We start from the raw sequence: 24161 nt of genomic DNA on the forward strand, positions 1-24161 counted from the left end.
ATCATATTTCACAACAGGTTGACCATGATAATATCCAGGGTAATCTCTTTCACATCTATTTTTCCAGAAACCAGTCATACTAAATTTTTTATCCATTGCATTATGTATTTATTATCAAGAATAATCGAGAGCAAGCAATTAATCTTTTTGATAAAAGATTCTGGCTGGAACAATAAATAACATTGTTTCTTCAGGATATTTGTGTTGCAAGCTGCCTGGGATTTAGCTACACAATTTTCTTTAATTCAAATCTTTTACATTTTAACATTTGGAAAACATTACAACACAAAATAACCCCAAACCCCACTCTTTCCCCCCCCCCCCCCCCAATCTACCCCCACCCTAATATCATGATATTTAGATCAGTATATCATGGTGCAATCACACACACACTGATGGACATGCAGTTGGACCAACCAACACACACACAACATCGCAGCCAATCACCAGTGAGAGCACACGCACTATAAAACCAGGGGACACTACAGTTCCCGTTCATTCCAGCAGCAGTTAGCTCAGAGCACCGAGCTCAGAGCCTGCCACTCAGACATTCACCATGTGCTGAGTGCCTCACCCAGATAGTGATAGGACAGGGTCCACAGATTAGCTGGTAATGCACGTACCCAAGTTAGCAGTGTGCTGTTACAGTTGAGTAGTTAATAGAATTAAGTTACACCATCTCCAGCCGTGTTGGATCGTTTGTACATCAGAACACCCAACACGACATGATACCAGAAGTGGACGCAAACCAGCGCCTGTGAGACCTACCTGCAACGTATCAGCAATCCGCCGTCCTGCACCATGGAGAACATCAACCCACTGCCACCGCTCCGAATCGCTGGCAATCTCGGGGTCAATTGGAAACTGTTCAAGCAGCGCTTCCAGCTCTTACTCGAGGCCACAGATAGGGAGAATGCATCGGGCAGCAGGAAGATTGCCCTTCTTCTCTCCAGGGCAGGGCAACACGCCATACTCATCTTTAACTCCCTTACATTTGCAGACGGCGAGGACAAAACCAAATACAAGACGGTGCTCCTGAAGTTCGACAAACGCCTCAGCGTTGAAGTAAACGAGAGCTTCAAAAGGTACCTGTTCCAGCAGCGACTGCAGGTTAAGGACGAACCTTTCCAGTCTTATTTAACACACCTCCGCATCCTCGCGCAGTCCTGCGGCTATGGGACCACCTCTGACTCCATGATACTCGACCAGATAGTTTTCGGAGTCATGTCGGACACCCTGCGCCAGCAGCTCCTTCGGGTCAAGCAACTCACCCTGGCGACTGCCGTCGAGACCTGCGTCCTGCATGAGAACGCCACCAGCTGGTACTCACACATCGAGGTGTCCGAAACTGCGCGGCACAGGCCCCACGAGGCGGAGCGGGTCCCGACGATCGAGTACCTCCTAGGCCGCGGCCTGGAGGAGGCCGGCCATTTCTCGTGCTTTCTGAGGCCTCCCGCGCTTGTACGCGCCAAAAAAGGGCCGCTGACGCAGAGGAACGCGATGCGCAGGCACGCACTACGCAAGACCGCACCGCACATGCGCGGTGACGCAACGAACGCACTGACGTCACGACGTGCGGCAACTGTGGCTATGCCCATTTAAAGCGGCAATGTCCTGCCAAAGCGCGACAATGCCTACGCTGTGGCAGGTTGGGCCACTATGCTGCCTGCTGTCAAGCAGCTCAGCCTGCCAACTCGGACCCGTTTAACCAGCCTCGCAGAAACGTTCGGGCAATTCAACCCACGTTCACCGAGTCCGATCCCGACATCACACAGACCAGTGACACTGAGGACAGGGAGCCCTTCCGCGTTGCTGTCATCAACAAGAACACGCTGTCCCCGAGTCGAAAGCAGCAGCCGCTGTCAGTGCACAGCATTGATCCGGACAACGAGTGGTGTGCCACCCTGACGGTCAACCGATCCCAGATCAGATTCCGCCTGGACATTGGTGCCTCCGCCAATCTCCTCGCATGGTCAGCATTCCAGACCCTGAAGGTTAAACCACCTATTCTGCCATCCAACTGTCAACTCGTTGACTATAATGGCAACGTCATCCCCGCCACGGGGTCGTGCCAGCTCGAAGTGACACACAACTCACGTCAAGCCATACTACCATTCGAAATCGTGGGCTCCTCAAAGGACTCTCTGCTAGGCGCACAGGCGTGTAAAATCCTCCACCTTGTTCAGCGTGGACACTCTCTCTCTCTCCAGAAGGCACGTCCGATTTAGGGCGCAGCTCAACTCAATCCTCACGCACAACCAGCATGTTTTCGTGGGCATGGGCACACTGCCCTACACGTACAAAATCCGGCTTAAACAGGATGCCACCCTGGTAGTTCACGCACCTCGCAGGGTCTCAGCACCCCTCAAGGACCGCCTCAAGCAGCAGCTGCAGGACCTTCAGGACCAAGGAGTGCTTTCCCGGGTAACGGGGCCGACTCCATGGGTCAGCTCCATGGAGTGCGTCAAGAAGCCTTCTGGCGAGCTCCGGATCTGTATAGACCCGAAAGACTTAAATCGCAACATAATGAGGGAACACTACCCCATACCCAAACGTGAGGAGATCATGTGCGAGATGGCTCGGGCAAAAATATTCACCAAGCTTGATGCCTCAAAGGGCTTCTGGCAGATTCAATTGGATCAGTCCAGCAGGAAGCTGTGCACTTTCAACACTCCATTTGGCAGATACTGCTACAATAGGATGCCATTTGGCATCATATCGGCCTCTGAAGTGTTCCATCGCATCATGGAACAGATGATGGAGGGCATCGAAGGGGTGCGCGTCTATGTAGACGACATCATTATTTGGTCCACCGCACCGCAGGAGCACATCAGTCACCTCCAGCGTGTCTTTAGACGGATACGGGACCAGGGCCTGCGTCTTTTGGACAAACCGAGCTGAAGTTCCTGGGGGACCACATCTCCCGGTTGGGGGTGCGGCCGGATGCCGACAAGGTGGCAGTCATCACGGCCATGCAGAAGCCCACAGACAAGAAGGCGGTGCTACGCTTTCTCTGAATGGTTAACTTCCTGGGGAAGTTCATCCCTAACCTTGCTTCCCACACTACAGCTCTCCGGCACCTTGTCAGGAAGACAACTGAATTCCAGTGGCTTCCCACCCACCAGCGTGAATGGGAGGAGCTCAAGGTCTAGCTCACCACCGCCCCGGTACTGCTGTTTTTCAATCCTGCAAGGGAGTCGAAAATCTCGACTGATGCCAGCCAGTCCAGCATTGGGGCGGTCCTCCTGCAACGGGATGACGCCTCATCATGGGCCCCAGTCGCCTATGCGTCACGGGCCATGACCCCCACAGAGCAGTGCTATGCGCAGATTGAAAAGGAGTGCCTAGGCCTGTTGACTGGCGTTGACAAGTTCCACGACTATGTGTATGGCCTTCCCAGTTCACTGTGGAGACTGACCACCGCCCGCTGGTTGGCATCATTCAAAAGGACCTCAATGATATGACCCCTCGCCTCCAGCGCATTCTGCTCAAACTCCGGAGGTATGACTTTCAACTTGTCTACACCCCGGGTAAGGACCTCATCACAGCAGACGCTCTGTCCAGGGCAGTCAACACGCCGTCCGACCCGGAGGGGTTCGTTTGCCAAGTCGACGCACATGTAGCCTTCACTTCTGCCAATCTGCCAGCCACTGATGCACGCCTGGCCCACATTCGACGTGAGACTGCGGCCAACCCATTTCTGCAACGTGTGATGAGCCACATGACAGACGGGTGGCTCAAGGGACAATGCCCACAGTTTTACAACGTTCGGGACAACTTGGCAGTCGTTGATGGTGTCCTCCTGAAGCTGGACCGCATCGTGATCCCACACAGCATGCACCGGCTTGTCTTAGAACAACTGCACGAAGGCCATCTCAGCGTTGAGATGTGCCGGCGGAGGGCCCGAGAGGCTGTATACTGGCCGGGAATAAGTGAGGACATTGCTAACACTGTGCTCAATTGCCCCACCTGTCAACGGTTTCAGCCGGCACAACCCCGTGAGACCCTTCAGCCCCAGGAGTTGGTCACGTCCCCCTGGTCGAAGGTGGGCGTGAGCCTGTTCCATGCGCTCAGCAGGGACTACATCATCATCATCGACTACTTTTTCAGCTATCCAGAGGTCATACGCCTGCACGGCACAACGTCATCGGCTGTCTGTTGGGGAGAGTTTAAACTAATGTGGCAGGGGGATGGGAACCGATGCAGGCAGTTGGAAGGTAGTAAAACAGGGACAGAAATAAAAGGCAGTAAGGGGGAAAGTGTAAGGCAGAGAAGCCATAGTCAAAAATCAAAAAGGGCGACAGTACAAGGTACAGTGACTGAGGGGAGCTCAGTGAATAGGACCAGGAATACTAAAAGAAATAAAACGGGAAGTGAAAACATTAATGGTAAGCGATGCGGCAGGTTGTTACAGGAAGATGTGGGTTCGACGACAAGGAAAATTAGGAGAAAGGTTAAGAGGAAATATAACTTAGGAGAGGTTACTGATCGAGGTGTTAAGATTCAGAACAGAAGTAAAAAAGCCAACATAAGTGTACTTTACCTGAATGCTCGTAGTATTCGGAATAAGGTAAATGAGTTGATGGCGCAAATCATCGTGAATGACTATGATTTAGTGGCCATTACTGAAACATGGTTAAAGGATGGTCACGACTGGGAGTTAAATATCCGAGGGTATCAAACTTTTCGGAAGGACAGAATGGATGGTAAGGGAGGTGGTGTAGCTCTGTTATTTAAGGATGACATCCGGGCAACAGTAAGGGATGACATCGGTGCTATGGAGGATAAGGTTGAATCCATTTGGGTGGAAATCAGGAATAGTAAGGCGAAAAGGTCACTGATAGGAGTAATCTATAGGCCACCAAATAGTAACATTATGGTGGGGCAGGCAATAAACAAAGAAATAACAGATGCATGTAGAAATGGTACAGCAGTTATCATGGGGGATTTTAATCTACATGTTGATTGGTTTAACCAGGTCGGTCAAGGCAGCCTTGAGGAGGAGTTTATAGAATGTATCCGCGATAGTTTCCTCGAACAGTATGTAATGGAACCTACAAGGGAACAAGCGGTCCTAGATCTGGTCCTGTGTAATGAGACAGGAGTGATTCAGGATCTCATAGTTAGGGATCCTCTCGGAAGGAGCGATCACAATATGGTGGAATTTAAAATACAGATGGAGGGTGAGAAGGTAAAATCAAGCACTAGTGTTTTGTGCTTAAACAAAGGAGATTACAATGGGATGAGAGAAGAACTAGCTAAGGTAGACTGGGAGCAAAGACTTTATGGTGAAACAGTTGAGGAACAGTGGAGAACCTTCCAAGTGATTTTTCACAGTGCCCAGCAAAGGTTTATACCAACAAAAAGGAAGGACGGTAAAAAGAGGGAAAATCAACCATGGATATCTAAGGAAATAAGGGAGAGTATCAAATTGAAGGAAAAAACATACAAAGTAGCAAAGATCAGTGGGAGACTAGAGGACTGGGAAATCTTTAGGGGGCAACAGAAAGCTACTAAAAAAGCTATAAAGAAGAGTAAGATAGATTATGAGAGTAAACTTGCTCAGAATATAAAAACAGATAGTAAAAGTTTCTACAAATACATAAAACAAAAAAGAGTGGCTAAGGTAAATATTGGTCCTTTAGAGGATGAGAAGGGAGATTTAATAATGGGAGATGAGGAAATGGCTGAGGAACTGAACAGGTTTTTTGGGTCGGTCTTCACAGTGGAAGACACAAATAACATGCCAGTGACTGATGGAAATGAGGCTATGACAGGTGAGGACCTTGAGAGGATTGATATCACCAAGGAGGTAGTGATGGGCAAGCTAATGGGGCTAAAGGTAGACAAGTCGCCTGGCCCTGATGGAATGCATCCCAGAGTGCTAAAAGAGATGGCTAGGGAAATTGCAAATGCACTAGTGATAATTTACCAAAATTCACTAGACTCTGGGGCGGTCCCGGCGGATTGGAAAATAGCAAACGTGACACCACTGTTTAAAAAAGGAGGTAGGCAGAAAGTGGGTAATTATAGGCCAGTGAGCTTAACTTCGGTAGTAGGGAAGATGCTGGAATCTATCATCAAGGAAGAAATAGCGAGGCATCTGGATGGAAATTGTCCCATTGGACAGACGCAGCATGGGTTCATAAAGGGCAGGTCGTGCCTAACTAATTTAGTGGAATTTTTTGAGGACATTAACAGTGCGGTAGATAACGGGGAGCCAATGGATGTGGTATATCTGGAATTCCAGAAAGCCTTTGACAAGGTGCCACACAAAAGGTTGTTGCATAAGATAAAGATGCATGGCATTAAGGGGAAAGTAGGAGCATGGATAAAGGATTGGTTAATTAATAGAAAGCAAAGAGTGGGGATTAATGGGTGTTTCTCTGGTTGGCAATCAGTAGCTAGTGGTGTCCCTCAGGGATCAGTGTTGGGCCCACAACTGTTCACAATTTACATAGATGATTTGGAGTTGGGGACCAAGGGCAATGTGTCCAAGTTTGCAGACGACACTAAGATAAGTGGTAAAGCAAAAAGTGCAGAGGATAGTGGAAGTCTGCAGAGGGATTTGGACAGGCTAAGTAAATGGGCTAGGGTCTGGCAGATGGAATACAATGTTGACAAATGTGAGGTTATCCACTTTGGTAAGAATAACGGCAAAAGGGATTATTATTTAAATGATAAAAAATTAAAACATGCTGCTGTGCAGATAGATCTGGGTGTGCTAGTGCATGAGTCGCAGAAAGTTGGTTTTCAGGTGCAACAGGTGATTAAGAAGGCAAATGGAATTTTGTCCTTCATTGCTAGAGGGATGGAGTTTAAGACTAGGGAGGTTATGCTGCAATTGTATAAGGTGTTAGTGAGGCCACACCTGGAGTATTGTGTTCAGTTTTGGTCTCCTTACTTGAGAAAGGACGTACTGGCACTGGAGGGTGTGCAGAGGAGATTCACTAGGTTAATCCCAGAGTTGAAGGGGTTGGATTACGAGGAGAGGTTGATTAGACTGGGACTGTACTCGTTGGAATTTAGAAGGATGAGGGGGGATCTTATAGAAACATATAAGATTATGAAGGGAATAGATAGCATAGATGCGGGCAGGTCGTTTCCACTGGCGGATGAAAGCAGAACTAGGGGACATAGCCTCAAAATAAGGGGAAGTAGATTTAGGACTGAGTTTAGGAGGAACTTCTTCACCCAAAGGGTTGTGAATCTATGGAATTTCTTGCCCAGTGAAGCAGTAGAGGCTCCTTCATTAAATGTTTTTAAGATAAAGATAGATAGTTTTTTGAAGAATAAAGGGATTAAGGGTTATGGTGTTCGGGCCGGAAAGTGGAGCTGAGTCCACAAAAGATCAGCCATGATCTCATTGAATGGCGGAGCAGGTTTGAGGGGCCAGATGGTCTACTCCTGGTCCTAGTTCTTATGTTCTTATGTCATGCGGGCCTACAAAGAGACCTTTGCTCGCCATGGCATTCCGCTCACCGTGATGTCAGACAATGGCCCCTGCTTTGCGAGTCAGGAATGGTCTTCCTTTGCCAGCTCATACAACTTCACACACGTGACGTCCAGTCCTCTGCATCCTCGGTCGAATGGCAAAGCAGAAAGGTGCGTCCACATCGTTAAAAGGCTCCTCTGCAAGGCTGCTGATGCAGGATCTGACTTCTGCTCACTTTGCTGGCCAATATCTCGGCCCCACTGTCCACGGGCCTATCGCCGGACCAGCTGCTTATGGGTCACACTCTCAGGACCACTGTACCATCCATTCACGTCCCAGACCTCGACCATGCTCCGGTACTTCGGCGGATGCAGCAACAGCGTGAGCAACAAAAGGCGACACATGATGCTCAGGCGACTGATCTTCCTTCCCTGGCGCCTGGAGATAATGTCCGCATACACCTTCCGGAGGGTGGCTGGTCGGCAACCGCTGAGGTTCTCCAACAGATAGCTCCCCGCTCGTTCCTGGTTCGTCTGCCTGATGGCTCTATTCGCTGCCGCGATCGGCGTGCCCTTCATCTGGTTCCGCGCTCGCTACGTGATCCTGCACCGGTGCCACGCTCTCCTGTTGTCCCTGCAATGGACTTTGTTGACCTTCCGGACACCCTGCATCCTCCTCACTTGACCGTCGCCCGGCCCGTTCCTCAGCCGGTGGATCCTGACCCACCCTTGAGGCGGTCAACCTGAATTTGTCGCCCACCTCAGACTTAATTTATGAACCTTTTCATATTGGATTCACTGACTTGTTCTGACATACTGTTTCAGACTTTTTGCCATACTGTTTAAGATTTTGTTATTGTTTGTTAATAATATTGGTTTCGTTCTTGGTGTAACATAGTTTCTGCACCTGGCACCTTCCTGTGTATATAGTATAGCCACATGTACATATTGTTGTAAATATTGCACACACATGATTAGATGCACTCATTACACTTCTTTATTCATTATCATGTAGGCACATATTCTTTGCGAAAAGGGGGATGTCATGATATTTAGATCAGCATATCATGGTGCAATCACACACACACTGATGGACATGCAGTAGGACCAACCAACACACACACAACATCGCAGCCAAGCACCAGTGAGAGCACACGCACTATAAAAACAGGGAACATTACAGCTCCTGCTCATTCCAGCAGCAGCCAGCTCAGAGCACCAAGCTCAGAGCCTGCCACTCAGACATTCACCATGTGCTGAGTGCCTCACCTAGATAGTGATAGGACAGGGTCCACAGATTAGCTGGTAATGCACGTACCCAAGTTAGCAGTGTGCTGTTACAGTTGAGTAGTTAATAAAATTGAGTTACACCATCTCCAGCCGTGTTGGATCGTTTGTACATCAGAACACCCAACACGACACCTAACAGTTGACGGTAACTAAAAATGCTGAATAAACAAACCCCATCTCTTGTGGAATCCCTCATTCCCCCCTCTCAGAGAAAATGTCACCTTCTCGAAATGCAGGAACGCCATTATATCTCCCAGCTGACCTCTACCCCAACAAAACAAAGCCACCTGCAAGCAATCAGCAAGGCGAAGGCTAAAGCATCTGCCTCAACTCCTGCCTGCAACTCTGGCTGATCTGACATTGGCTACACATAAATAACCAAACATAATATGGCAGAACTATGAATAAAGACCTGCCTAACAGAATGAGAAGCTAGCAGATTTGATTTTAGTGCAATTTTATGTTTCTGAACTAATGAACAAATACATACACACACATGAACCTGCTGCCATTACTGACCAAGCATTTCTTGGAAAAAAGATTACATTGTAAAAAATTGCTTTCGACCGCCATATAAAATATCTCTGCTCTGTTTTTAAACAGGAAGTACATTAACAACTATTTATTTTTCTGAAGGAACGATTGAGTTTTATTGGACCTGAAGAATTTGTGCAAGCATTTGTACGCAAGGATTCTTTGGATAACCCGAAGGTACAACTTGACACAGATATCTTGTAAAGATATTATTTTCTAACCTGATATTGAGTTCATCTTATTGAATAAGACAGGAATTGGTTTATTTTCTTTCTATATAATTTATTGGCAAGACCGGTTACAGCTGTATATACATGATATTTGAACATTATTCGGCACGATAAAATTAAAAGGAATAAGTAGAATGGAAGCATTAGCATATACCACCTAGTGGCCTATTTGAGAAGCGATCAATTATCATTAAATTCACTGGTGGGATTAAATAAAGATACTTAAACCCTGGGATTCTATTGGATTTGAATAGATTCTGATCTATTGGATTTTATTAGTTTCTGATCTGTTTTTCAAAGATAATTCACATTCTTTTGAAAGCGTCAGCTATTTGGAATTTATTACATAATTGTGAATACATTGTACCCGAGACAAGAAAAGTCAGTATCGAAAGTCATTTGAGCTGATAAAATATAGATGCACTATTTCATATCGAAACTTACCAGAAAAGAAAATTAATGAAAGCATGAATAATATTGATGCTACTGCCCTACTTATTAAGAGGTGTATGATGATGCACACCAGAGCACAGGACAGAAAGCTGATCGGAATTGAATTTGACAACTAAATGTTTTATCAATCCGTATTGCTATTCCAAAAAGGGTTTTACTTTTACACCTACTAAATGAGGAATCGGGGAAAATATTTAGTCATGAACTTTGGATAAGAATAACCTGTAATCTTTATGATGTTGGCATGTTGATGTTATGATATATCTGCTTGATGTTGTGTGTGCCCATCTGCATTGGATTGGTCACAGAAATCTGCAATTCTGTAGTTTTATGTAGGCACTGTATCCCAATGCAGTGAATTGCCAACCTCATTACATGTATTTGAGAATAGTACATCATTCCTCACTGTATTCAAAGACCAAACAGCCCAGGAACAGGCCTTTTAGCCCTTCACGCCTGTACCAGTCATGATGCCACCCTTGGCCAAACCCCTCAGCACTTCCTACTGCTGTATCCCTCTATACTCATCCTATCCATGTATTTGTCGAGCTGCCTTTTGAACAACATTGATATATCTGCTTCTACACCTTCCCCTGGCAACGTGTTCCAGGCACTCACGACGCTCTGTGTTTTTAAAAAAAAAAAAACCTGACCCGCCCATCTCCTCTAAACTTTGCCCCACGGACCTCAAACTGATGCCCTCTGGTGACTGACCCCTCCACCCTGGGAAAGCATGCCTGCCCATCCATTCTATCCATGCCTCTCATAATCGTATAGACCTCTGTCAGGTCACCCTCAACCTCCGGCGTTCTAATGAAAACAGTTCGGGTCTATTCAGCCTCTCCGCACAGCTAACACCCTCCAGACCAGGCAACATCCAGGTAAACCTCCTCTGCACCCTCTCCAAAGCCTCCACATCCTTCTGGTAGTGTGGCGACCAGAATTGTGCGCAATATTGCAAGTGCGGCCTTACCAATGTTGTATACCACTGTAGCATGACTTGCCAGTTTTTATACTCGATGCCCCATCCAATGAAGGCAAACATTCTGTCTGGTTTCTTGACTACCTTGTCCACTTTAAACGATCTGTGGACCTGCATTGAGAACAACAGTGAGGCTAGCAGTGCTCATTGCAGAGTGAATGAGACAGCAGATTCTGGAGTATGCATGTGAGGTCCATGCTTTTCAAAAATTGGCACCAAGGTTTGGACCATGTCAGCTGACTGGCATTGCCAGCGACAAGAAATTGCGGGTCCACACCTCCTGTCCCGAAAGCGCCCCCGCTTAAAATGTGTCTCTTATGAAGATTCTTCAATCTGATTGGTTGAAGAGCCTTGCTGTTCTTTGTCCTGCTAACAGGTATCACAGATCCCTGTAGAGAGCAGCATGCCTGATGACAGCAAGTCTACAATCAAGCCCACAAAAGTGGTGGGCAGCTGTTGGCGTAGTGTGTGGAAAGTGCCATTCTTTCACTACTGATTACAAAATACGGGCCGTTCAGTTTGTCATTATTGCTACATTAATTCATAATAAATACTTTGTCTTTTCTTTATCTAAAGTCATGCTTCAGTGACCAAAAGAAAACAGACAATCTTGAAGCATACGTCAAATGGTTCAATAGACTCTGCTATTTAGTAGCTACTGAAATATGCATGGTAAGTGCATTTGTTTACAAGATATTGCATGTAGATTTCTGATAATACTTGGTCCAAAATTCGTTAAGAGTAATTCCACAATTTAATATATATTGTTGGACTATTTTATCAATTGAAATCCTGTTTTTTTTTTTAACGCAGCCCGCAAAGAAGAAACACAGAGCGCAAGTAATAGAATTTTTTATTGACGTTGCTCGAGAATGCTTTAATATTGGCAACTTTAATTCTTTGATGGCAATTATATGTAAGTATGACTTTGTTGATTTTTTTAATGAAAAGATTGAATCAAACAATTCAAGATTAATACAGGCACGCAGTGGATATTTTAGTCCCCTACTTACACTTCAACAACTAGTCTCGTGATTTGTCCCCCAGGTGAATTAAGATTGGCTCAGTTCTACCTCGTGAAATTTGTTCTTTGATAACACTTCAGCAAAATCAGGCATTTTAACAGATGTTATTGGTTTGGTTTGATCCACACAATTATCCAGTCAAACATCAACCTTCCAGGGTTTTTGGGCATTACTTTTTAAAATCTTTACCTTGCACTGTTTTGCAAAGAGAATCGATGTACATTTTTCTTTTACCGAATGTAAAGTGTCACTGTTGTGTTCTTGTATCCCCAGCAGAAAATTCAATGTAAAGTGATCAGCTTTGTGTTCTTTCTGCAGCTGGCATGAACATGAGTCCTGTTTCTAGGCTAAAGAAGACATGGGGTAAAGTTAAAACAGCAAAGTTTTTCATTCTTGAGGTCAGTAATATATGACAGAAAAATTACATTGAAGTAAAATCCACATTTTTGTTATTTAAGTTAGCGTCCACCATAATGGCCTTTCTAAATTTAATATACAGCATCAGATGGATCCTACAGGTAACTTCTACAACTACAGGACAGCTCTCCGAGGGGCAGCTCATCGGTCCCTGACTGCACACAGTAACCGAGAGAAGGTAAAATTACCAATACTCTATTGTAGGACAATCTATAAAATTTGAACTGGAATGTCCCTTTCCCAGCAGAACAACCATGTTAATATTTAACCACTGCCTTACTGGAGTATAATCACCTAATATGCCTGAGTGTTTATGGAGCTGCAGCAGATTACATTAAAGAAAGACTTGGTGCGATTTACCGCTGTTCATGCGGACGGGCTATTCCGGTGCATGGGTTTCCTGGAAACAAGGGGTGCAGTCACCGGGAAATTCCACTGACAACGGTTGAGTTGGTAAATCCTGCTGGTGGTCTGCCTCTGCTGCCGAAAAACACATAGCTGGTTGGTCAGTAAATCCCACCCAGTATTTGTTTTATCTATTATTTCCTTGTCGCATCTGGTCATCCATGGTTCACTCGCCTCCCTCTAAAAGGGAAAGTGAATAAACTACAACTGGTCCCTTGGCAAAAGCAAAAACTGCATGCCTCAAAAGAACATGAGAAATTAAATGTACAAGGTGAACAGAGAGAGAAGCTTTGTATGGGATTTCCCTGTCCTGCCAGTGGCAGGAATTGACACAGGCGGGACTGGAAAATGTGGACAGAAGCCGTGAGAATTTCTGGCGTCAGGGCTGGGAAATCCTACCCAAAATCTGCTGGTTGGGATTAGGAATATAGTCTAAACAACAGAGCCAGACCTTTCCAGGAGGGATATTGGGAAACACTTTTACATACAGAGGGTGGTAGAAGTTTGGAACTCTCCTCTGCAAATGGTAATTGCAAATGTCAAATATTCAGGGATATGGTGAAAAGGCAGGTATATGGGGTTAGGTCGCAGATCAGGCATGATCTCATTGAATGGAAGAATAGGCCCGAGGGGCTAAAAGGATCACCCATCTAGTCACCTCTTGATGGATTAAACAACTACTTAAATCAAAATCTGATTTGGGATTCAGATCTGGATCCATTTTCTCAATAAATTCAGAATGTTTATCATTCCAATCAGTTTTTCAAACATTATTGACAATTTGTTGCCAAGTTGTCAATACACATGCATATCGCTGAATACTTTTGGTTAACAAAAATCTAGTAATCTCAGTATTAAAATTGGCAATTGATCTAGCATCAATTGCCATTTGTAAAGGAGAGTACCAAACTTCTACCACACCCAAAATCTAAGGCCAGAATTTTGGTGTTGGGGGGGGGGGGGGGCTAGGCCTGTGGGGAGAGAAGGGGAGAGGGATTGTATCTCAAGACCCCTGATGGGAGAGTGCCCCAAAAATGAAGGGGCCTTCCGATTGCATCCCCAGTGCAGAACCACTTGACGGGCAGCAAAAAACTGCATGGACGGGGTTCCCACTGAGATCCCGCCCACCTCAATCCAGATGCAGTTTTACAGTGGGGGGGGGGGGGGGGGGCAGGGTCTCTGAAGGGAAGCCCGCCCCTTGCTGTATTAAGGCTATTAAATGGCCTCAATTTCTAGGTTGTCACCCTTCAGTTGGATCAGGTTGTGAAACTGAAAATGTTTCACCCTTGATCTCGGTGGTGGGGGAAGGGGGCTGTGCAAGGGCCCTTCAGATTTGGAGCACTCTCCCCTCAGAGACCTCGGAGGTCTGCTTTCCCCCTCTAGCCTAGCCCCCGACACTGAAATCCTTTCTGGAGTCCCCAGGGCATCCACTGTCCTTCTGCTCCCCTGCTCCCAGGACCCCTGGTACTTGCCTGCAGTGTGGTCCAGGGACATGGGCTCGTGCAGTACCTCTCCCTGCCGCTGCAGTCAATGTGCCTGGAGGGGCTGGAGAGGTGTCAGCCAGTCTGACAAAGTCCCGCCTTCTGCTACTGCTTGATTGGGCGTAAAATTGCGGGCCTGTCGGTGTCTTGGGGAAACGTTCCTCGCCGACTTCCTGGATAACGGATACTGAGCACTCGCCATCATGAAATTCAGGCCTAAATTCATTTGAGTTGCTCAAATATAGATTTGTCTAATTAATGCAAGGGGTATGGATAACAAGCTTTGTATTAATTTCTGCAAGCCTGTGCAGCTGTTTGTGGCAGAATTTAGATCCATGTGATTTTAGGGAGTGTGTAGTAAATCCTCCAGATAGTGGTTCTACTGGGATTCTTAATAAAATTCTTCTTCTCTAGTTCCCTTCCCAAAGGCAGGTCTATGGAAATTATCCTCTGAACCACAGCCACATGCCATTGTTTTTTATACTGAGGAGGGTAAGGAGGCAGGCCCCAACCCCACCTCAGCCAGATCGAAACCCCTGCTGTTGGCATTAATCGGATCCACATGGTAGCAGCTCGCTAGCTGAGCTAACTAGCAGCCCCCCCCCCCCCCCCCGCGCCCCCCCCCCCCCCCCGCCCTCATCTATTACAATAACAAAATAAAAAAACAATTCTTAATGTGAAAACATATAAATGGAAAATTAGGGTGAAATCATAATTTGTTATCTTCTAGATTGTTATCCCATTCTTCAGCCTGCTGATCAAAGACATTTACTTCTTAAATGAGGGTTGTGCAAACCGTCTTCCTAATGGTCATGTCAATTTTGAGGTAAGTGTCACAGATATCACCAGATGTTTATGTAGTATTAACAAATGTCCAATTTTTGTTATAAGGACTGAATATACTTGGAATCCTTTGAACACTGATTCTTATTTGTTGCTCACATTTCCAAAAAATTAAAGATTTTGTACACAGTGGGGTTGATAGCACAACTTAAATGCTGCTGTAAAATGATGTGGGCATCTCATTTCATCGTGTATCAGCCTTGGGGCTTCCTACGTGCCCACTGGGGAAAGCATCACATAGAATCGTTCACAAGCCCTGTCAGGTAGGGTTGCCAACTCTGTGATGTGTTTCAGGAGATGTTCCATTGTCACCTCTCACTTTCAACTGTGCCATCCCAGATTGAGCAAGATGCAGTAAAATACAATCAACTGTAATAGTGCCAGAAACCCCCACCCATACGTTGGCCATTCCTCAGTAAGGAACTATTGTGCTCATTGGCAACGGTTTCAAAACATAACTCCTGCACACAACAGCATTTCTTCCCAACAATATTCATTTTCTCCATTTGACAGTAACTGTCATATTTTAAAATATCACTTAACCAAAATATTATTCATCCTGATGGTATTTGTTGGAAGTATAATCCATATGATTTACCTTTGTGCTTCCCCGTTGTCAGAATATATGATCTGTGTCTTTAGTTTCTAAAAATGATTCCATTAAATCATTCTCCAGAGAGAAGATGAACTGAGGTTGGATGGCAATTAGGTTTTCTGTCTGCAGGGACAGAGGAGGAATATTCCTTCTTGTGAGAAGTCACCAGGTGATACCACTAGTGCCACAGATACCCTTAATTAATCACTTCATTGTAAATCTTTGCTAATCCAGATATTATTAGCCCCAAATTCCCAGTTTGTGCTCTGCTATTCAAGTCACCTATTTCATGTTAATGAATAGTTCCTGTAACAGCCTCCCCGAACAGGCGCCGGAATGTGGCGACTAGGGGCTTTTCACAGTAACTTCATTTGAAGCCTACTCGTGACAATAAGCGATTTTCATTTCATTTTCAGTTACAACTTTGAACAAATGAAGAAGGAACTCGGTAGAGTGCATACCTCCGTCATGCTGTGTTAACTCAACGTAAACAATTGATTGGACTTAGCCACTGCTGTCCCTTTATTACAATTATGCAGCTCTTCCGAAGGTTTCTCCCTGTTTGCTTGATGCTCTGTATCTACGGGAACAATTCTCCGAGCCCCGCGCCGGGCCGGAGAATCGCCGCAACCGCGCCACGACGCCCCGATGCTGGCGCGCGATTCTCCGGGGTACGGAGAATTGTCGCTATTTGCGCCGGCGTGTTTGATGCGGTGCGGGCCGCTGGAATCGGCGGGGCCACCGATTCTCCGGCCCGTATGGGCCGCGCGGATACGACAGAGTCCCGCCGGCACCATCCAGGTCGCTACCGGCGGGAACTCTGCGCGAAGGGTCGGGGGGGGGAGGCCTGTGGGGCGGGGAAAAGCGATCCTTCACCGGGAGGGCCTCCGATGGGGTCTGGCCCGCGATCGGGGCCCACCAATCGGCAGGCCAGCCTCTCCACCCCCCCCCCCCCCCCCAGGGGTCTACTTTGTTGCGCGGCTGGCCCCTGAACACCGACGCCATGTTGAGTCCGGGCCGGCGCGCTGAAGAAGTCCCCCTCGCATGTGCAGGTTGGCGCGGCACCCATTTGGCGCTGGGAAGGGAGGCTGTAGCAGCGTGAACCGCTCCAGCATGTGCTGGCCTCCCGTGGGGGACAGAATCGGTCGTACCCGGGCCCGTTTCACGCCGTCGTGAAACGCGACGGCATTCACAACAGCGTGAACACTTGGTCTGCATTTTGGAGAATCGTCCCCTACAAAGCTGGAAAAATGAAACTTTTTTATTAAGAGTTTCCATCAATCTGAGGAAGCTTCAGGCCCATCCACATCCAGCAACCTGCTCTGAAAACTCTGCTCACATTTTGACAGCTCTGGTCTCCTCCTTTACCAGCTGGCTGTAAAACATAAATAGATAAAAAATAACATGGGGGGGGGGGCTTCAAAATGCATTTTTTAATTGTAAACCTTGAAAACAGGCCAAGACCCAATTACTCAAACTGGTTCCACATGCAGCTACTTTGTTTCACAATCAATCATTGATAGCTATACTAGTGTACAATCTATTCACATGTCTATCTCTACATGTGTGCACCTTCAACTTCTAAAGCTATATATCTGCTGATGGAATAAACTGGCATTTGCAGGAATAATCGTGACCTGGGGAAATAAGCCTCTCTTCAATTCCTCTATAATGTGGCCAAGATGTTCTGGCAGGGCTTGTGGCATAGTTGGGTAATGATGGATCTGTGCCAACTGCTTTCGCTAAAGGCAACTTTCCTCTGATTAATTTTCTGGAATTGTTCTCCAGCTCCTAAAGGATGAGAGAAAATGACATAATCTTGGAATGATCAAAGAATCAGAATTGTTACAGCGCAGAAGGAGGCCATTTGGCCCATCGGGTCTGCACCACCTTTCCAAACGAGCATCATGACTTAGTGCCATTCTCCTGCCTTTTTTCCATACCCCTGCACGTTGGTTTTATTAATCATCTAAAGCCCTCTTGAATGCCTCAAATCAACCTGCATCCACCACACGTCCAGGCAGTGCATTCAAGACCCAAGATACTTGTGTAAAAAGCTTTTTCTTGCACTGCATTTGCCTCTTTTGCAAATCACATTGAATCTGTGCTCTCTCATTCTTGATCCTTTTACAAGCGGAAACAGTTTACTACCTATCTATTCTATCCAGCCCCCTCATGACTTTGAACACAAATCTCCTTTTAGCCGCCTTCTCTCTGAGGAGAACAGTCCCAGCCTTTCCAATCTATCCTCCTAACTAAAGTTTCTCGTCCCTGGAACTATTCTCTTCTGCAATCTCTCCAATGCATTCACATCCTTCCTATAGTGTGGTGTCCTGAACTGTACACAGTACTCCAGCCCAGAAAATGGTACTTTGACCCATCATATATCCTTAGAGCTATTCTGCAAGTCCCAGTCTCCTACCATAGCACTGCAATTATTTTCTCTCTGGGTAATTATCCAATTTCCTTTTTAAAGTCACAATTGAATCTTCCTCCACCACACTCTCTAACAGTACGTTCCAGATCCTAACCACTTGCTGCAGAAAAAACATTTCTTCATGTTACCTCTGGTTCTCTTATCAATCTCCTTAATTTGGTATGTTCTAGTTCTTAACCTTTCCACCAATGAAAGCATCTATCTATATTTTCTGCCTAGACCCTTTTATGATTTTGAATATTTTTTCAATTCTCATCTAGATCTTCTTTTCTCTTAAGGAAAACTGCTTCAGCTTTACCGATCTATGCTCATCCTCCAAATCAACCTTAAATCTTTTCTGCAATCCCTCTAGTGCCGCTCACATTTTGTGGTGCCCAGAATTGGACACAGTACTCCAGTTGAGGCCAAACCAGTGTTTGGTAAAGGTCCACCATAACTTGCTTGCTTTTGCACTCTATGGCCCTATTTAAAAGCCCAGGATTCCATATGCCTTATTTGCTGCTTTCTTAACATACCCTGCCACCTTCAACAATTTGTACACCTACAAATGTATATGGTCCCTTTAGAATTATATTATTTGTTTTATATTGTCTTTCCTTATTCTTCGTACCAAAATGTCTCACTTCATGGGCGCGATTCTCCAAAATGGAGACCAAGTATTCGCGCCGTCGTGAACGCCGTCACGTTTCATGGCGGCGCGAAACGGGCACGGGGACCACCAATTCTGGCCCCCACAGGGCAGTTCACGCCGCTCCAGCCTCCCTTCCCGGCGTCAAATGGGCGCCGTGCCAACCCGCGCATGCGCAGTTGGGCAGCGCCAACCCACGCATGCGCGGGGACTTCTTCAACGCTCTGGCCCCGACGCAACATGGCATGGTGGTTCTGGGGCCGGAAGCGGAACAAAGTAGGTCCGGGGGTGGGAGAGGCCGGCCCACGGATCGGTGAGCCCCGATCGCTGGCCAGACCCCATCGGATGCTTCCCCCGGTGAAGGAACGCTTCTCCCCACCCCATAGGCAGCCCCCCCCGACCTTTTGCGCAGAGTTCCCGCCGGCAGCGACCAGGGGTGAATGGCGCCGGCGGGACTCTGCCGTTTCCGCGCGGCTGCTCGGCCCATCCAGGCCGGAAAATCGGCGGCCCGGCCGCGGACAGCGGCCCGCGACCGGCGCCACACCAATCTCGCCGACGCATATGGCGGTGTGGAGCGGTTGCGGCGATTCTCCGTCCCGGCGCGGGGCTGGGAGAATCGCGCCCCCTATGTCTCTGCATTAAATTTCCTCTGTCCATTCCATCAGACTGTCTGTGGCCTCTGTCAAATCTTTCACTATCCTCCCCACAGTTGACAGTACTTCCATCTGTAACCTTTGAAATCGTCTCCTGCACAACATTTAAGAAGCATTTGGATGAGCACTTAAAACACCACAGCATACGAGGCTACTCAGTGCTGGAAAATGGGAATAAAATGGATAGGTGTTTGATAGCTGTGCCGAAGGGCCTCTTTCTGTGCTGTAAAGCTCTATGACACCCATGTCCAGGTCACGAATATGGATCAAGAAAAGCTGTGCTCTTAATACCAATCCCTGGGAAACCCCACTATATACAATCCTCCCCTCTTTAAAAAAACAACCATTCACCACTCATCTTTGTTTGCTGGCACTCAGCCACATTTTTATCAGCCATTGTCCTTTCTATTCCACTGGCTTCAGTGCTACTTTGTTGATCCCCAAATTTCTTTCTCTGTCAGTCTGGCCTCAATAAAAGTTGAGACGGATTCGCACGTAAAAAGAAGTTATTTAATTAGCTTGCAAGCTTAATCATCTTACAGAAACGTAAAAGACATCCAGCCTCTTACACCCCAGAAAAACGACTGACTAAAAGACAAAGGGATCTCTGCAAAATCAATTCAAATGGTATCAAGTTTCACATACTCGACGGACATAGGTCAGCCTATGTCCCTCCTGACCTGTTTAATCTATTCTGATTGGCTCACTTCCAATCCCTTTCTCTGGCCCCTATCAATGCAGCATCACTCTCATAGACACACCTCTTCCTGCTTTTTCCATGCGGTCTCAAACTCCTTTGTCCCTAACTGCAAGAATCAAAGTGGCTTATTTCTACATTACATTAACTAGTATCTCTAAAGTAACTATTTTATATCACATTCGTCATTCCCTCCTTTTATCATTCCATGATAACCGAACTATCCAATCCATAGCTACGGTTCCTCATCTAAAAAGATCCGTCGCTGCATTTCCAATTCCTGTCTTAGCCCCCCTTCATCTGCCTCACCCTCATGGATTTTAACAGTTAAATTTTTTTTTTCGGTGATTGGGGCGGTGATCTGATCTAGTGCACCCCGCATTCTACCCATCACACATTTAAGGATGGCCAGGCCCACAAAGATGCAGCCGATAGCTACCACTAGATACATGGCCATATTTATCAACCAGTCCTTCCATCCTCCAAATCCCCAGTTACCCCAAGAGTCAGGATCCTGCATCCCGTCCAAGTGATCCCGTATGCGATCCATAAATTTAGTAATGTTAGCGGTCAAGTCCTGAACACCCATGATACACTTGCCCTGTACTATGGCGCATACCCCACCCTCACGGGCCAGAAGATAGTCAAGAGCATACCGGTTCTGCATTGCAAACAACCGTAGCTGAGACAACTCCTTGGTTATTGCCCCGAGGGTCCCAAGGTTTACTACCCGGGTTTTCCTCAGTTTGGCCTTTAACTAACTTAAGTGTATCTCCTGGTAACCTACGTTCTAGCTGTACTTCCCTTCTCACACGCCCCATCCTCTCTCTAGTCCCTTTCTCTTTCTCATGGTCTCTTCCTACACTCTTCTGACAGCCTGATTTTACCTTTATTGTACCACTTTTAACACATCCAAAATCAAATTTACATGTATTCCAAAAACAAGGCAATGTCCATATAATGTTCCCTTCCCATCGCCGGGACCGGTGCAGCTGCTTCATGACTCCTGCATTCTCCTTAACTTTGATGACCTTCCATGAGTCGATACCATGTCCTCGTATATGGGGGCAGCGAAGAACATCACCTTTGCATAGGTGATGTATCCTTGTAGATTGGTTGGGGCTACACAGATACATAATATTCCCCTTTTCCATGTCCATCGCCAATAACACGCCAAGCGAAGTGAGGCCAAATATCAGACAGACGATGCGTAGCCACTCCATCATGCTCCACACCTGGAAAATAGCACTGGAGAAGGGAGGCAGGTTAGTATCCGACCTTTTACAGTAGTGGAGATGGACTCAATTTACAGTGATGTAGGTGGACCCAAGCACTTCGCCCCTCCACTTTAACTGCTGTGGGGGTGGTAAGGAGAACTTGGAAGGGCCCATCCCATCGCGGCTCCGACCCCTTCCTAGTCCAAGTTTTGACCATGACATAACTACCAGGCTGGACTGAAAGTGAGCTAGGTACTGGGGGCAATGGCTCGTGAGCCGCGCGGACTTGGCCATGGAGTTCCTTGAGCACTTGCGTAAGGGCTAGAACATAGGTGGTCATTTCTTCAGTCATCTGATGAAACTGAACCCGTCTGGAAACATGCAGGCTCCAAGGAGTTCTAAGAGGCCTGCCATAGAGAATCTCGGCGGGAGAGAGCCGGGCTGGTCCCGCAGGTGTAACCCGCAGCTGGAAGAGGGCAACGGGGAGCAACTTAAGCCATGTCAGTCCCGTGTCTGCTCTTAATTTAGCCAATTTAGTTTTGAGGGTCTGATTGTGTCTCTCAACCAACCCGGCCGCCTGCGGTCTGTAAGCACAGTGTAACTGCTGGCGTATGCCCAACTGGGAGCAAAACTCCTTGTTAATTTGTCCAATAAAATGAGGCCCATTATCAGAACTTAACTGAGCTGGTATACCGTACCGGGGAATGATTTCCCTCATCAAGACTTTAACCACAGTAGCAGCTTTATTATCGATAGTCGGATACGCTTCGACCCATCTGCTGAACACATCCACAATGACCAAAACATATTTGTAACATTGACACCTTTCCAACTCAATGTAATCCATTTGGAGCGTCTCAAAGGGACCACTGGGCAACGGGGTTTGCCCCTTCCCACAAGGGATACCTTTTCCGGTGTTATATTGCTGACAAATCAAACACCGATTACTGATACTTTGGGCCAACCCCTGCATTTTAGGGTGCCACCAAGTGTCCAGCAACAAATCACTAGTCCCTCGAGCCCCACAATGAGTTGCAAAGTGTACACATTCGATGACCCATAAAGCCAGTACATCAGACATACAAGTCTGATGTGCAGGCGTGGTCCATAAAGAGGAAACAGAATCATATGTACAACCTAACCGTTTCCACATTTGTTTATCACTCTCAGGAGCGTCCTCCTGTAACCTTATGACGTCTTGGATGGTTGGCATTGGCTTGTCAGAAGCAGACATATTCATAGTAGATCGTTTAGTCTGACTTAACATTTTAGGCACCATCACTTGCTGAATTTGTGCGGCTGTGCGCGCTGCACGATCTGCTCGTTCATTACCAACGTCAACTGGGGTTGTACCATTCGTGTGGGCAGCGCATTTAATAACGGAAATCTGCGCGGGCATAAGGAGGGCCTGCAGTAGGTCATTAACTAAACCCCGGTGGGATATTTGACCACACATAATCATGTCAGGTTGTTCTGACGAAATGTCACTCAAATCGCCCCTTATTGTGGTAGTTTCCTGAATCAAGGCTAAACAGTCGTGGCCAGGTGCGTCTTCATGGACAGGGGGACCACTAAGAAAACAGGCTGGATTGATAGTGGTACAGTATTTAAATGTCAGACGTGGATTGTTCAAAAGGTATATCTCATACCTATTCTGACGAGCTGCGGTAAGATGCTGACCATTCGCCCCATATCCCTGGCATGGTACTGGTCATGGACCTGACGTGTAATATGAGGGCTTACCGAAGCTGACTGTGGCCGTAAATGTGGTGATATTGTAACAAAATCGGCTGTACCTTCTTTTCCCGTGACTGTGGCTGTAACCTTGACTGGCCATTCGGTCTCAAGTAATGGCCGGTATTTGTCCTCCAACTCCCTGTTTCGTCCAGTTCTGTCATAGGCCAGGGTAACGTGATGCAGTGACTGTTCAACGTCTAACGTCCACCACTGGGGGGTGATAGAAATATAGCACTGTTGTCTCATCCTCCATGATGTAACCGTTACCCCCTCATCTCCGCATTCTAGCTGTAGCTGGAAGATACACAGTAAATCTCGGGCCAACAAGTTACAGTCCAATCCAGTAGTCACTACAAACTGATGTTCTGCAGACGTATTCTCGTAAGTGACTGTCACAGGTTCAGAAATAGGATACTCACACACCTGTCGTTGGAACCCTGATAATTGCTGCGTGTGGTCGGATATTGGTAATTTAAGTGTTGATTGCACAGAAGACATCGCTGCCCCTGTGTCGATTACAAATGAGTGATGTTGATCTCCTATCTGCAGAGAGATAATAGGTTCCCTGTCGGATTGGAGAGTCCTTATGGCTAAATTAGCTAGTCAATCCTGTGTTGGGAAAGGGTTTTCCTGGGAGAAGTCAGTGTATCTCATCTGTCCTCCCCTTGGTGGGTACCCTCTCCTTTGGGTCGGATAATCTCCTTCTACTGTCTGTCTTTTAAAGGGGCATTCCTGTTGCCAGTGATCTACACGGCCGCAATTAAAACATGCATTGTTCCCTCTATTTCTGCCCCGGCCTCGTCTTCCAGTAGACCAATGGCCCCTCAGAGGGGGCTGCGGTTGTAGAGCTGTTGATTCGTTCAGTGGACCAAAAAAATGGGGTGAGGGTCCCTTTGGGTGGGTTTGGTATCCTCCTCTTCGCTGATCCACCCACCCAAAGTCACTATATTGGGGCTCCTGCTGGTAAACTACCATTTCTGCCGCTTGTTGGGGTCGCAGATCATCCTTTTTCATTACATACTCAGTCTTAACCTTTGTAACTGAGCCTCCTTCTTGGCCTGCACCCTCCTTCCAGTAAAATCTGACTGCCCTTGCCATCTGGG

At 46.8% G+C, this 24161-nt stretch overlaps 1 protein-coding gene across 4 annotated transcripts in view; it reads left to right on the forward strand.

Annotated features, from left to right (window-relative positions):
* Positions 1–24161, forward strand: part of LOC140426962 (ras-GEF domain-containing family member 1C-like) — a 159288-nt gene that overhangs the window by 120663 nt on the left and 14464 nt on the right. For all 4 annotated transcript variants that reach the window (XM_072512282.1, XM_072512284.1, XM_072512283.1 and 1 more), the window contains 6 exons: positions 9361–9435; positions 11500–11595; positions 11737–11839; positions 12267–12346; positions 12448–12543; positions 14982–15077. In XM_072512282.1, the coding sequence (XP_072368383.1) occupies positions 9361–9435; positions 11500–11595; positions 11737–11839; positions 12267–12346; positions 12448–12543; positions 14982–15077 (546 nt within the window). The remainder of the gene's footprint in view (positions 1–9360; positions 9436–11499; positions 11596–11736; positions 11840–12266; positions 12347–12447; positions 12544–14981; positions 15078–24161) is intronic.

This window comes from Scyliorhinus torazame, chromosome 7 (assembly GCF_047496885.1).
Source record: "Scyliorhinus torazame isolate Kashiwa2021f chromosome 7, sScyTor2.1, whole genome shotgun sequence".
Lineage (NCBI taxonomy): Eukaryota > Metazoa > Chordata > Chondrichthyes > Carcharhiniformes > Scyliorhinidae > Scyliorhinus > Scyliorhinus torazame.